At 52.7% G+C, this 14,581-nt stretch overlaps 1 protein-coding gene across 2 annotated transcripts in view; it reads right to left on the minus strand.

Moving 5' to 3' along the window:
- PLCG1 (phospholipase C gamma 1) overlaps positions 1–14,581 on the minus strand; it is a 40,798-nt gene that overhangs the window by 10,890 nt on the left and 15,327 nt on the right. For both annotated transcript variants that reach the window (XM_021527852.2, XM_021527851.2), the window contains exons 2-14: positions 12,370–12,522; positions 11,915–12,008; positions 11,417–11,464; positions 7,192–7,276; positions 6,068–6,151; positions 5,875–5,897; positions 4,736–4,808; positions 3,633–3,734; positions 2,842–2,960; positions 1,996–2,081; positions 1,541–1,661; positions 997–1,165; positions 463–585 (exon numbers count right to left, since the gene is read on the minus strand). In XM_021527852.2, coding sequence (XP_021383527.1) covers positions 463–585; positions 997–1,165; positions 1,541–1,661; positions 1,996–2,081; positions 2,842–2,960; positions 3,633–3,734; positions 4,736–4,808; positions 5,875–5,897; positions 6,068–6,151; positions 7,192–7,276; positions 11,417–11,464; positions 11,915–12,008; positions 12,370–12,522 — 1,280 coding nt within the window. The remainder of the gene's footprint in view (positions 1–462; positions 586–996; positions 1,166–1,540; positions 1,662–1,995; positions 2,082–2,841; positions 2,961–3,632; positions 3,735–4,735; positions 4,809–5,874; positions 5,898–6,067; positions 6,152–7,191; positions 7,277–11,416; positions 11,465–11,914; positions 12,009–12,369; positions 12,523–14,581) is intronic.

Here is a 14,581-nt window from a genome sequence, read left to right on the forward strand (position 1 = left end):
CATGTGGCTTTGCCGGACAGACCCTCAGCAGAGTAAAGCTGCTGAAGGTGGGCTGTGAGTAAAGGCACACAGTGATGAACATCAGTGCTTTACAAAGATAAACCCTTGCTCAGGTTTCTCAGGTATGCAGGCACTTGGCAGGAGGCAGGGCTGGAAGCACAGCCATCTCCAGCAATTCCTGCAGCACAAATCACAGACTGCAGTGCCTTGGCCCAGAGCTCCCTCTAGCTCAGCCTTCTGCCTCTAGCAAAGGCCCACAGGAGATTCCTAGGGAAAAGCACTGGGAGAGCCAGCATAAAATGCCCCCAGCCTTCAGGGACACCTGAGAGACCAGACAGACCAAAAGCCTCCTCAATCATTTGTACCACAGCCCTTCCTTCCAGCACACACAGGACCTGACAGAGCCACCACATCACTGACAGAGCCTTCAGAGCAGGAACAGGGGCACCATGGCTGACATACATGATTGATGGGGTCTTCCAGGTAGAGGATCCCATTCTTGATGGAGTTGCTGATGTCATTCTCTGAGTACATCACTGACGTGGGCAGCTCCTCGTAAGCGCTGCCCTCCGCCAGCTTCTTGTGCTGTGGGATGAGAGAGGGGGTCAGGCACCCAAAAAGCAGCATAGATTTCCTGGTGAACAGCCCTAAAAGCCCAGGTCTGCTGCAGTGAAGTCCTCCAGATTAGAATAAACAAGACCCATGCCACAGGGATCATCACATGGCACTCAAGTCCCACCCCTTCTTCCCAAAGGTGGTTCCTGAAGCAGAAATACCAGTGCCCCCCATGCCCTCAAAGAAAAGCAGCACCCAGCTGCTGAGCTCTTTTCCCAGCAGATTCTCTGAAGTGAGAGAGCGTTTTTGTATCCAGTTGTTCTTAGCATCAGGTCTCCACTTCCATCCCTACACTGCCAACAATCCAAGGGCAGCTGCCTTCAGTCCCATACCCTCACCCCCTTCTCTCACTTAGGAGCCTTGCTGGGCAAGGGAATTCACCTTGATGAGAATCTTCCTCTTGAGCTGGTTTGGAGATGGAAGGCCATCAGCAGAAATATCGACTGGCTTGGTCAAGAGCATGTCTCCAAAAACCTTCTTGAAATTCTGAGCCATGTTCCTCTGCTGAGCAATGCTGCAGTGGTCCTCAATGGACAGAATGACAGGGAAGCTGGGAAAAGGAGCAGAGCCATCAAACCCAGCATGGGATCTGGATGGAACCAAGGACTTCTGACCTCTGTCTAAAAGCCTGGCCTCTATGCCCTCCAGGAGCAGGTCACATCAACAGCTATCTGTGCTGCCTGTAGCCACCCTTCAGGAGTACACAGGGTGGAAAAGGACTGGCAAACTACTGGGGTTTACCTAAAGCCCTCCTCCCACAACATTTTTCTGAGGACAATCTCCCTTTGGCTGGCAGACATGACACACTTTCTTCCCACCACATCCAGGCCTTGTGCTGCACCTCTGGATAAAGTGAGCTTCACTTTGCTACAGCCTTGGCTCCACCCTCTCTCTGCTCTGCTGGCTGAAGTCCTGCTGTACTCACTCAGAGGTGACAAAGGCGTGCTCCTTGATAGTGACCAAGACATCAGAGAACTTGATCTTGGTGGTTAAGGTGTGTCCGTGGTAGATGACCGGCATCCCATCGGGGCCGTCCCAGCAATCCACTGGAAGAGACCACAGGGGAAACTTAGCCCAAAGGCTGGAATAGAGACAGGACATGGACATGAGGTGCACTGAGCCAGGTGCTACTGGGAAATGTCCTGGAAGGCAATAAAGGAGTGAGGTGATCAGTGAAACCCCAGATCCTTCTGTGGGACCAAAACCTTGGGCACAGATCACTCGGTCCCGCAAAGCGAACGACCTCAGCTCCTTCTGCACATCATGGTGTTAACGTTGCTACTGGCCACAGCAACCTTCAGCTCTGCCTTCCTTGCAAAGCCTCCCCTGAGCACCACAAGTGCTGTGATGACAGACAGAGGGGCCACTCCTGGTACTCACGTTCGATGCAGCGGCAGCCCATGCGCAGGCAGCGGGCGTAGGCCTCCAGCGAGGACTCGCTCGAGAACTGATCCCCCGTCAGGTACCTTCCAGGTGAGACAACACATCAGCACAGGGACAAGCCCACCGTGGGCACAGCTGTCTGCTGGGACGCTGTGGACCTGCCTCTGCCCCACGGGAATGGCAGGAGTGGTGCTTCTCCACACCTGCCACTTTCCCCGGGCGAGGGGTTCAGCTCTGCCCCGCTGCAAGGGGCTGCCAGCACTCCTCTGAGGTCCTGAGATAAACCTCAGACAGCAACATCAGCACTGGTGCCACAAAGAGCCCCCTGCAGCCTGAGAGCAGAGTTAGACCAGGATCTCACTGCCTGCCCTCAGGGCTGCTCAGCTGGCTTAGGCTCTCAGTCCTTTAGATTTGGGTTAACATGAACACAGAGCACAGACAGAGCCTGTCTGCACAGAAAGCAGTTCCTGCAAAATTATTCTAGCAGCAGAGAGAGGAAAATGGCCAATTTCAGCCTGACAGGGTTTATCACATCTGTCCTGAGAGGCTCTGGAGAACGACACTGCTAATGGTGAGAAATTACCAGAGCAACAGCTCAGGATGTGAAAGCACCTGAAGGCCTCTGCAAATGTGTGCTGCTGACAATGTCTGAGCAAAACATTTATGGCTAAATGACAGAAGGGAGGAGTGCGGCACCAAGAGGAAGGTCTCTGATGTACTGGCCTTGGTTTGGAAAAGTCTACTTGACACATCACTGGAATCAGGCAAAATCAGGATACTCCCACCCTAGCATGAGAAAAGGATGCAGAGAGCAGCTGGTTGGAGTTCTCCCCTTCTCCTTACGTGTTATGTGAGGAGGAGATCCAGTAATGGGAGAGAGGGTTGTTCATGTTCTCCAGACACACCATGTCCAGTTGTGAGTTCCAGATGCTGTTCTCTTTGGAAAACAGGAAGGTGAGAAACTGCTCAGGAAGAAACAGAAACAAGTTAATGATGCAGAGGAGCCAGCTGCTGTGGTTTAACTTCACACACATCTCCCATTCTGTGCCAGCAGACATCCAGCTCAGACTGACCAGGGCTGCCCACAGCACACCAGCTACCTGAGTGACCACAGCTTGGGCACTGCCACCTACCCACTGAGCTCTGCCAGACATCTCTGTGCCAGACCCTTTGACCCAGCTAGAGACAGATTAATGGCTCTGCATTTTATTTTGCAGCTCACATGGTAGGCAATAGCTTACTAAGGCCATGTGGGTCAAGGACTTTGGCTTAGTCCAGAGTGCCAGTGACATGGTCATCTCTAGCCGTTTTTATTCTTTATTCAGCTCTTCTTGCTTTGAAGAGATCCTTACATACCCCAAGGCAGCCTTAAACCAAAGGCAGCCCCTCTCCTCCTCCAGATGAACTGCCTGGTGAGTACTCCCAGCTGCACATACTCAGCACTAAAGGACAGCCCAGAGGCCATTCCCTTTGCCAACCACATCCATCTCCCAGGAGCTGTGACCCTTCCAGCACCCCCACCCTGCAGCAAAGGCACAGACAGCAGAGCTGTCCCACCACAGCACACATCACACCAGGGATGTCATCCCCTGCATCACCCCACAACCACACATGCCACCTTCAAGGTGTCTTACTTCGTCCAGGGAGAAATAAGGCTCGTCAATCTCCCTCAAAGGGTCTCTCAGGAAGTTGAACATGAATTCCTGTACCTGAAGGGTATCTGCAGCCCAGAGCTCCTGCAAAGCCCAGGGGAGACATAAAAGAAGCCATTTCAGAATGTATTACTGCAAACCACATGCAGCTCATCCAGTTTGAAGCTTTAACCATTAAGGAGGTGGTTTTTGATGCAAGGCCATCTCTGCCAGGAACTCAGCTGTCAGCACAAATGCTGCATAGCACACAAGGAGGAAATGTGCCCTTCTTCTGAGTGGGCTTCATTTTCTCAATGCCATGCATTTTTCTCTCTGATAGCTCCTTTGAACAACATCTGCCATCCCTCCTCCTTCAGCAGCAGAAGCCAACCCAGCTTCCTTTGGCTCTCTCACCCCGAGTTTCTTTCATTAGCCACCAAAACACTGCATCTCCCCACTGGTTAACTCCCTGCTGGCTGCAGACCGCAGGCAGGGAGGTGGCAGTGGGGACAGGGCAGATCAGGAGCCACAAGCCATGGCAGTGCTTCTGCCAGCCAGCCCTGCCCTCCTGGAGGAGACCAGCAATGAGACAGGAACCTGGCAAGAGCCAGGGGGTCTGTGCTGCTCACAAATGCACTGCTGGTGCCTGCATGTGTGTCTGCACATGCATGCCGTGCTTGCTGAGTGACCCAAGATTGCTTTTAAATTGAAGAATCAGCAGCTGAATCCACCAGCTGCTCCTCAGGAACTGCTGACACCTCCTGGACAACAGGATGGACACGACTTCTTGGCTGCAGCAAACCTTTGGTAACCAGCTGAGGTCACGGGGACTGGGTCAGCCTCCACTGATCAGTTCCTGCCTCCTGGGACCCCCACTCCTCACAGAACTCCTGGTTCCTTTTCTGGCCATGGTGCCCAGTTCAGGTTTGCCCTCCCCAGCACCTCCCCTACAACTGCTCCTGCTCCAGAAGGATGAGCTGTGCCAGGCAGAGCAGTCCTCAGCCCAACCATCCCAGCCCCACAGCAAGGCTGCCCTCGGAGCACTGGACCCCTAACATCACCAGTGCCTACCCCACTGTCCCTCCCACTGCCTGTGCTGAGCTCACCCTCTGGTACTCCAGCAAAAACTTCTGCAGCTCCAGCAGCGACACCCTGAAGTGCTCAGACCTTTCTACACCCCTGACAAGCAGAGAGAGAGAGAAGTTTCAGTCACCAGTGCAGCACATCACTGAGATGCCATCTGCCACCTCCCTGGCAGTGCAGCCAGATGTGCCCTGAGCATGCAGCACTGCAGGAGCAGAGTGGGATCAGCAGAGAGCTGAGCAGAGCAAACACATGTCCACACCTCAGAACCAGGGACTACTCCAGGGTTCACACTGACAAGGGCGTGATAACATTAAATTCTGGTGAAGGGAAGCAAAAACCATTAGAGGGATGGATTAGTGAAAAAAAAAAAAAAATAGAGGGTGTGGTTTGAACCTGAGTGTAAAGAACTAAATAGGTGCAGGGCAGTTAAGGGGTGACTGCAGACAGCACAGACCTACAGGTATGCAGAGAACATGGGCTCATGGAGACAAGACACAGGGACTGAAGAAGGGAACTGTTTGTAGCTGATAATCTCGAAAGACTGGTGCATGACTGCTGTAAGTCACAATGGACAGCCAAGGGCCATGCTGGGCACTAACACCACAAAATCCAAAGTGGACTGGGCAGAGCTGGCAGAGGGATGAGCCAGATGGTCTGCTCAGGGTCCTGACATCTCTTTTCTATGGTTATAGGAAAAAAAAAAGGAAGGAAACCATTGGGAATTACCTGGACAAGTCAGTAAGTCTTTCACTCTTTAGCTCCTGTGTCTAAATTCAAGCTCTTTCTATCACAGCCAAGGTGAGCAGAGGGCAGGGAAGGGCACAGCTGGCAATGGCACCAGAGGCACTGCCTGGGTGGGGAAGGCTCTGCAGCCAGCACAAGCATAATCCCTGGGAGATGGCTCGAGGTCTGATCACTTCACATCAACCAACTGACCTGAGCTGGATCTCACTGGGATGTCTGGGGGGGAGAGAGCCCTCCCTGCCCCAGGCTAAAGTGCCTACAGCAATGATGCTTTTTCAGAGCACAGAACCACAGGCAGCACAGGAGCAGGAAGAGTGCAACATCCCTCATCCCAACATGCTGCTGCAGGCCCCAAAGCATGTTATGGAGCAAAAGAGAACAGTCCCTTCTACAGAAAACACAGAGAATTATCCACCTTTCCAAGAACGGGACATCCATCTGCAAAAGAAGAAGCACAAGCATTAGGTTTGCACTCAGTAACTTCTTTACTCCCAAGAGAAGAGCTCACCCTGAGGGCAGCAGGGTTAAAAAGTCAATTAATTGGGAATGCCCAGTAACAAATATGGTTTCTCCCTTCCCTCTCCTCCCCTGGAGAATTCAGCTCTTACGGTTTTCTGGGCGCTGAACATCAGGCTGCGGTAGAGCTGTGCAAACTGCCCGTACGTGATGTCCCCGTTCCTCTGCTCCACATCCTGAAAAACAAATAAACCCAGAGGTTTTACAGAGGCCACAGGTAACTCTGCATGGCTTAAGGAATGTCTCTTCCCACCAGTATCCCAGGGGAAAGAAGGGGGAGAAAAAAGGCCAAAACCTGTTCAGACTTTGCTTCCTGCACAATGGCTTCAAGTTGTGCCAGGGGAGGATTAGATTGGAGATTTTGAAAAATTCATGGAAACAGTGGTCAGGCATTGGAACAGGTGACCCAGGCAGTGGTGGAGTCACCATCCCTGCAGGTGCTCAAAAAACATGTTCCACTTGGGATATGGTTTAGTAGACATGGCAGTGCTAGACTCAATGGTTGGACTCAATGATTTTAGAGGGTTTTTCCCATCTTAACAAATCTGCCACAGTCTCTGCCAGGGCCAGCGGGACCCTGCAGTGCCCAGGGCACAGGCACATCTAAAATGAGTTTCACAATTCCCCAAGCTCACCCTCATGAAGGCAACCCACACATTGATAAATGCCACCACTTACTGAATACTTAAAAAAGGATAATTTGATTTTTTGTTTGCCCAGAATATCTGAAGCATCTGGAAACTGCAAGAGCCAAAGTGTGTGCTTCCTTTGGATACACCACTCTTTGGCCTTGGAGTTCTGTGCTGGTAGGAAGGAGATGACCCTTCATCCCCGGGTCAGTGGTGATGCTGGCAGAGCATCACTTGCTGGCAGTGGGTGCCAGAGCCAGGGTACAGGAGCTGGCAGCTGGTCTGCAATCTACCCCACCAGCACCAGCCCATGACTGGAGCCAGGAGCAATGAGGGGAGTGTGGGAGGCAGGGTGGGGTAAGGAGAGAGTGCTGGCCACAAATGGGCCAGGGTGCGGCACCCAGTGGGAGCTGGCACCTCTTCAGTCACCACCGTGGGTGGGGGCCCTCCCAGGAAAGGCTGGGAGGCTCTGCAGTATGCAAACACTCCCTGGGAGTTTAACCAGCAGCAGGTTTTGCTCAGAGGCAGGCAATGGGCTGCTGAGGGTCCCTGGTGCTGAGGGGGAGGGCAGAGGGGTCCACGCTCACCGTGAGTCTCTCCCGCAGGAACCTCATGTTGGGGACCCGGTAGTTGACCTGGGACAGCATGTTCTTCAGATCCTTGGCAGAGATCCTGGGAAAGAGGGGAGACATGTTGAGGAGGTCTGGGATGGAGGGGGTCTCTCCCTGGGGCTGGAACATGCACAGAGAGGCCGTGCCCAAAGGGAAATCAGCTGTGACACGAGGATGGACGCGTGACCCCAGAGCGATGCTGAGGCTGGGAACAGCGGGCAAGATGTGGGAGCAGAGAGAGATGGGGATGTCAGTGGGGACTGCAAACACTGCTCCTGCAACTCCTGACAGAGCAGAGAGAGCCCAGCACCCTCTGCCCAACTGAACTGATGCCACAGCTGACAGGCAGCACCCACTGCTTTAAATGAGCGACCAGGAAGAAGCATTTTCCAAGTATCTCTGCCCCAACATGGATGCTGGGTGAACAACTCCCTTCCAACACCCACTCCCTGGCCTGCTGGAGGAGGACATGCCCTCTAAGTGGTTAGGACTCAGCTAACCAAAGGTGCTGGTTCCCAGACCAGGGAAAGCTCCAGTGCCAGCCCTGAGCAGGATCCCACACCCCAGCAGGCAGAGACAGGCAGGAAGGAGCTCGAGGCTGCCCTTGCCTGTTCCGGAGCTGTCCCCACATGGGGCACCAGGCCTGCAGCAAGGAAGAATGAGGATGCCTCCCATCTGCAGGATTTAGAAGCTGAGGGGTCTGTGTCCAATCATTTTCTGGCAGCTCCTGCCTTAAAAGCAAGTCCTGGGAGTCCACCCCTGCAATCACAGATGGTGCTTCTGTCCCCCACTGAGCACATGGGAACACAGGATCCTACAGGATGCTCCCCCATCCCACAAAGCACAGGAAAAGTCTGGAAATCCTTATGGCTTTGGGGTGCAAATATAAAAATACCAGGGAAGATGTCCTGCACAGGTGCACGGTGGCATTCACATGTGACATCTTTTTTACCCTCTTCCCTGAAAGCAGGGTGATCTCAAGCAGCACAGGAAGGAGGAGGGATGGAGAGAGCTCCACGGAGAGGAGAAAGCAGCTGGTGTCAGGCGCTGCAGAGAGCAGGGCTGGACACAGAGAGCCCTTGTCCTTGTTCCTGGGCTCAGAGCCCTGGGGACACACACACGGCCACAGCAGACCTGGCCCTGCTCCTGTGCCGTGCCCAAGGCCAGCACCATCCCATCCAAGGACTTTGCAGTGTCCTGCCACTTACTGGCAGAACAGAAAAAGAAAAAGAAGGAAAAAAAAGGCTGAGAAACGGCCCCAGCCTCCCCTTCCCTCACAGCTGTACAGTCAGCAACACACACTGAGCACCACACACAAGGATCTCCCCTGCACCTCTGCCTCTCTGGGCAGGTGAAGTTACCCTGGGGGCTCACAGTGAGTGTTCTGGGGAGGAGATTCTGCCCTTTCCCTTCTCCAACACACCCAGCATCCATAGTCATGTGCGGGGTGCTGTGTGACCCCCCCCCCCCCGGGCAGGGGGTCACAGCTATGGGGTCCTGGGTGACAGAGAAATGTGTGGAGTGACCAGGAGTACAGCCAGAGATACCCTCACATGTCAGGAACCACAGCATGGAACAGTTGTCCCCAACAGGACACATAGAGTCCCCAGGGCTGCCCAGCAGCAATCCCTCCTTGGTGGGAGCATGAGACTGCAAAAAAGCTCATGGAAAGAAGAGCAGGAGAGGCTGGAAGAGCAGAACCAGCAGCAGCCATCCCTGGAGACTCGCTGGAGCTGGCACTCAGCTCTGGTGATGCTGAACTGTTTCACAGGAGGTGCTGGATCACAGCCCTGCTCGCTGCTGTGACAAGAGCAAGCCCTGTCAGAGCTGTGACCAGCATTTCCCTCTTGGCTGCAGAAGGAGGACAGGGTATGGAAGGATTTTATTTATTGCGTGTTATTCATCATCTTAAAGTGCTGCAGACCTTGGATAAACAGCTTAGTAGTATTTTCAGACTAGAAAGTGAAAACAAAATAAACTGATTTTTTCTATGGAACAATTTTTAGGGTTTCATGACAAACAGGCCAGAGGCCCAGCCTTCTCACAGGGGATGGAAACATTCCCCTGCCAGCCCTCAGTGCTGAAAATGCTGCTCCCAGCCATGGGCAGCTCTCCTGGACAGAGGTGAAACAGTCTCCTCCACAGCAATTAGGAAAAAAAAACCCAGCATCCTGTTATCCTGCTCTTTCCACCTAACCTCCCTTGGAAAAACAAATACCCAAAGGGCCAGCAGCCAGTGGAAACAGCCACCATCTGCTGGTGCTGCAAGGGATGGCCCGGCCCCCAGCAGGGGAAGGCAGAGAGAAGAAAGGGCTCCAGCACAAGAGGCTGAGGCATGGGGTTCACAAATGCTGGGAATGATTTCTGCAGCTGCCAAAATCCTATCTGTTCTGGAAAGGATCAAGGATGGTGTGCAAGTGGGGTTTTTTTAAAAGAAAATCACAACTCACTGTTCCCTTTGAAAACCCACTTCCAGGCTGAGAAGCAAAAGCAAACAGCTCCTTGACATTAAATTTAATGCTGAAATGCCTCACAGGGGCCAAGATTTAATCCAGGAGATGTGTATGTCACCTTGCAGAAAACCTCTACTTTGCAGAAAACACATGGGTGCCTGTAAAATGTTTGTTAATGAGAAGACCCCAAATCTTTTCACATCCCTTCTGTTGATGTTTTCTCCTCTCTGCCTGGGCTGGAGCAGCAGCTCTCCTAATTAAGGGTTTTGCACTGAAACCTCTCCCTGTGGGTGACAGGTAAGGAATACATTGGATTTTGCTGCTTTAATTCTAAATGCTAATAGAAAGATGATATCAATAGTAACAACAGGGATACAACAGGCTGGCTGTCAGCTCTGCTGATCTGCCTTGGGCAGACAGATCTATACATGCAATCTCCTTTTGTACTGCTGGGATGCCATTTCATCAGTTTTACTGCATAACCAGAAGGGAAAAAAGGACCAATTATTTCCACTTTTCCTGCACTCCTCTTCCAAAACCTCCCCTGCACCTCCCTTAGTGCTCTGCATTGCAGAATTAGGAAATACCGTGCCCAGTCACCACTGTGTATACAACCCAAGCCCGGATTCAAAAGGTGTGTGGCTCATGCAGAGCAGCTGCAACAGATTAAAGCTCCTCTTCTTCCCTTTCAGCCTCTGTGGGGATTTATCCCTCCTCCACAAAATCCCCGAGCACCCAGCAGTGCTCTCGTCACACCACACTATAAATCACTGCAAAGGTAAAAATGTCCAGTGAAGCAGGACCTGCCCCATGCAACACGGTCCTGCCCTGCTCCTGGACAGGCTCAATTTGTGCCCTGGCTCGCTGTCCTGGGGGGGTAACAACAAGGACAAAGCAGAGGATGCTCTGGACCCCAGTGTTCTCCAGGCAGCCCTCTCTGGACAACAGAGCCTGGAAAAGGGGCAGGTGGGATCCAGCCCAGCTGGAGGCACGGCTGATGCCCCCAGGGGAGCACATTAACACAGGAATCAATGCTGAAAGGTTAATGGGCTCAGTTAACATCACAGGGGAGAAGCATGGCCCATGATGGAAGGAGGCAAACAACAGCAGCTCAGAAAGAGCCAGCACTGGGACTGGAAAACTGGTGATGGCAGTGGGACAGAGAGCAGAGCACGGTGGAACTCACCCCCCCAACAGGAAAATGTCCCCTCCCTTATCTCATGGTGAATCATGACCCAATTCCCTTCCCTCTCCTCTTCAAGACAAGCATAACATTTTACTTGCTAGGACACACTGAGTACTCACCCAAGAGCCCCACAAGCCAAGCAATGGGATGATCCATGCCCTTATGGGCCTCAGAAAAGGAGAACAGAACAAACAAGGTGGAGAGTAATAAACACAACCCAGTTCAGCCCTGATGGGGTGCCCTGAACTGCCTCTTGGCTCTTTGATGTCTGCTTCCTTGGGTGGTGCCAGGTGGGGGAAAGGTGGTTCACAGCTGTGGGCTCTCAGGGGGTTATTGGGTCTAAACAGCTGAGAAATAGGTCAGGAAAACAAGACAGCTTTTTAATACTTCTTTTAATTCAGTGAAAAGAGAAGTTTGGGACTTGGATTAAGGTTCCTTGGAAATGAGCATTAAAAGCCTAAAGGACCCAACAAAAAGCCCAGGGGCTGGGGCTTCAGGCCAAAGGTGAACCCTTCCAGCTCAAACCCTCCTCTGAACACGAGTGCAGCTTCTCCCTCCTTACCTGTCCTCCCGGTTGCGATCCAGGGAGTAGAACTGCTTCCGGAGCCACCTGCACAGGGAGGCACAAACAGGCACACACTCAGCTCCTCAACAACCAGCCCCTGCTCCAACCTCTCTCTGGAAGATGCTCAGTGCCACACCACCCACTCCCACATCCCTCCTTCCCACCAGAGAACCCGGCTCTGCCCCCTTTCACAGGCAGCCTACGCTATTTTCATACAAGTTCTGCTTTAAAAATGCCTCTGCACTGAAGTGCTACAGATAACACAGGCTGTGCAGACAGGGAAACATCAATTTGTGGTGAAACTCCTTCTCCCTGATGCATGAGATCAAACGCTGGGGTCAGCAGGATGAAGCTTCTGGAGTGCAGATGCAGAAGTGCTGGGTTAGCACAGCTCAGAGAGGGAATGAGATGTCACTGTGCTCACCTTTTTCTGTCAAAACAGACAGAAGGGAGAAAAAAGAAAACAAGTGCAGGAAAAAGACAGGCTTTCCTCACCTTTCAATCTGCAGGGGGGTGGGTGCCCTCAGAGTGTCTGCCACCAGCCAGTTCAGCCCCTTGAGCCACATATTGACCTCATCCTCAGAAGTGGCTGTAGAAAATGCACGGGAGAAGTGGGAAGAAGGGACACACAGGCTTGATCACCAACCCAAACCTCTTGGGACTATCCCCAGCACCTTACATGCCCTACTCCTTGCTTCATCCCCCTTCTGGTAACATTTGCCACGCAGATGCTCTGGCTGGCTCCTCTCCCTGCCAAGCTCCTGCTCCTCTCCTGTGGGATGGATGTGGCTGCCTGGACCTCTTGCCCCGTGTGTCCCACTCCCTCCCCCTCCAGTTCCCAACAACTCAGAGTTATCTTTGTCCCCAAGCAGTGAAACTGTTTGGGCCCTGTGAGGATGAAGTTCTGGCTCAAGCCTGTCTGGCACAAGCCAGGGCCAGGAGGAGTTTACCCTGCAAGCTGAGGGTCTTCAGCCGGAATTCTGTGCCGTAGAGGACAACGAAGCAGTGCGAGTGGTCAGGTCGGAAACACGGATCCTCCTGGTAGCGGTCAAAATCACGGGAGTTCCTGCCTGGACGGATCTCTTTGATCTCACGAATATCCACTAAGAGAAAGGGAAAACAAAGGAGACCTTCAGGGAATAGCTTGGAGTTCCCAGGGCATTGGAGAAGGAAGGAGACAGGTGAAGTGGATTTAGTCATGCAAAGAGCTGGGTTAGCACCTATTGCACGATGGCAGCCTCAGGCCTAAGCCCTGTAAGCACAGCCCCCTCTTACCATTCCCTAGGAGGTTTCCCCAGCCAAAACCCCCCAGTTACCTCTGTGTTCCCCAAAAATGGCTGCATGTCTCCCCCCCAGGGATCCCAGGAAAGGGGCAGCTGTGAGGAGAAGGAGCTGAAGAGACACTGATAACAGCAGCATCTCACAGCCTCCCTCCCCAGAGGAAATTCTGGGAAAGAACTCCTATTGCCATAGAACAAAGAGAAAACAACAGCAGCAGCAAGGCAAAAAAAAACCAAAAAACAAAACAAACAAAAAAACCAAAACAAAAACACAACAACGAAACCCAACCCAAACCCAAGAATTTTTGCTTCCTGGAAAAATAGTTTCTTAAATGCTCGTGGGAATCAAATAACAACATTTCTGAGTCACATTTCCAAAGCAGATGATGCTTCTGAACAATGCAGGACGGAGACTACTGCAAACCTGGCATGTAATTCATCCCAATTAAACCCCACTTACTGCACTCACTGTGGATCATCTCGCCTTTCATTTCTGTTTACTGTAGTTTAAAACTAGACAGAAATGTGACCTGCCCATCACCCACAGCACTAAACTGCATCATGAGAGATGATGCTCTCTCCAAACCCACAGCAAGGCAGGGATTGACTTTGGGAGGACTTGTAAAGCACAAAGAATGTGGGATCCTCTTCTGGATCCTGCTCCTGTGCAGCACTCGGGGTGCACCTGGAGACAGTGGCAGCCTGCTCACTGCCTGCCACAGGACATATCCAGACTGACCACTCTATGAATTTTGGGGGTGTCCTGTGCAGAGTCAGGAGTTGGACTTCATGATCCTTGTGGGTCCCTCCCAGCTCAGGATATTCTATGAATCTAATAACCCTGCAATGCTAATAAAGTTGTGGCAAGAGCACAGAAAGACTCAGTTCCTTGGGGCTGCATAGGAAGGACAGACAAGCTTCCTAAAATAAGCAAGAATGTGACTTTTTGAGGCATCATCTACCCTTTGGAAAGGAGCTGTCTGGCAGCTCAAATGTTATGGCATGCCCTGCCATAACCTTACCCGTGTGCTCCTATCCTTAGGGACACAGCAGGTTACTTTAGCCTGTAAAAACCCATATCACAGCTCAGGTCTTTGCATCCAGGACACATACAGTGGGGCTGAAGGCTAATCCTGTCCTTGGAGGATGCAATGGGGGAAAACATGTCAGATGACTTTCCAAGGTAATAACTACCAAAGGAAGGTGCTGGAATATTCCTGCCCTGCCTTTGCACCACACTGCAAGCATATTGTCTGCCCTCTGGGATGCTGCAGAGCTGGCTGTGCCTTGTGCTCACCCCTCCCTGCACAGAGCACCAGCAGGTTACTACCGAGCGAGGCAGAGCTGGTGTTACAAAGTGCATACCTAAAATCCACGCAGTGGAGAGAGCCCCGGAGCAAGTGAGGTGCTTATCAAGGACAAAAGCACGCAGGGAATTCCTGGGGCAAAGGGCAGCCTTCCTGAGGATCAGGCAGGAACCTCCAGCCCACGCATACTTGCAGCTGCTTGCTCCTCTCTCTCGCCCTCCCAAACCTGCCTGAGTGTGCTGGGGAAGGCAGCTGGGCTTTGGTTTGTGCAGCCCTCTTCTCACCACAGAGCAGCACAGCAGCCTCGCCCCCAGCACCCTGCCAGCCCCCTGGCAGCTGGAATGAAGCGACTCTGAGCAGGAAGCCTGGCAAGCACAAATGGCACCATCCCCAAGCACCAGGGCTGAGCCAGGCTGTCCTGCACCAGCCCTCCCTCTGGAAGCACAGGAGCCAGCAGGGAAAGCAGGGCAGAGGGGGTTTGCTGGAGCCCAGGTCTCACAGAACACTCTGCAGGCTCTGCCCTGCTCAGCACCAGCGATTTCCCATCAGTGGTGCCACGGGCTCCGTGACACGGC

Source organism: Lonchura striata, chromosome 17 (assembly GCF_046129695.1).
Source record: "Lonchura striata isolate bLonStr1 chromosome 17, bLonStr1.mat, whole genome shotgun sequence".
NCBI classification, from domain to species: domain Eukaryota; kingdom Metazoa; phylum Chordata; class Aves; order Passeriformes; family Estrildidae; genus Lonchura; species Lonchura striata.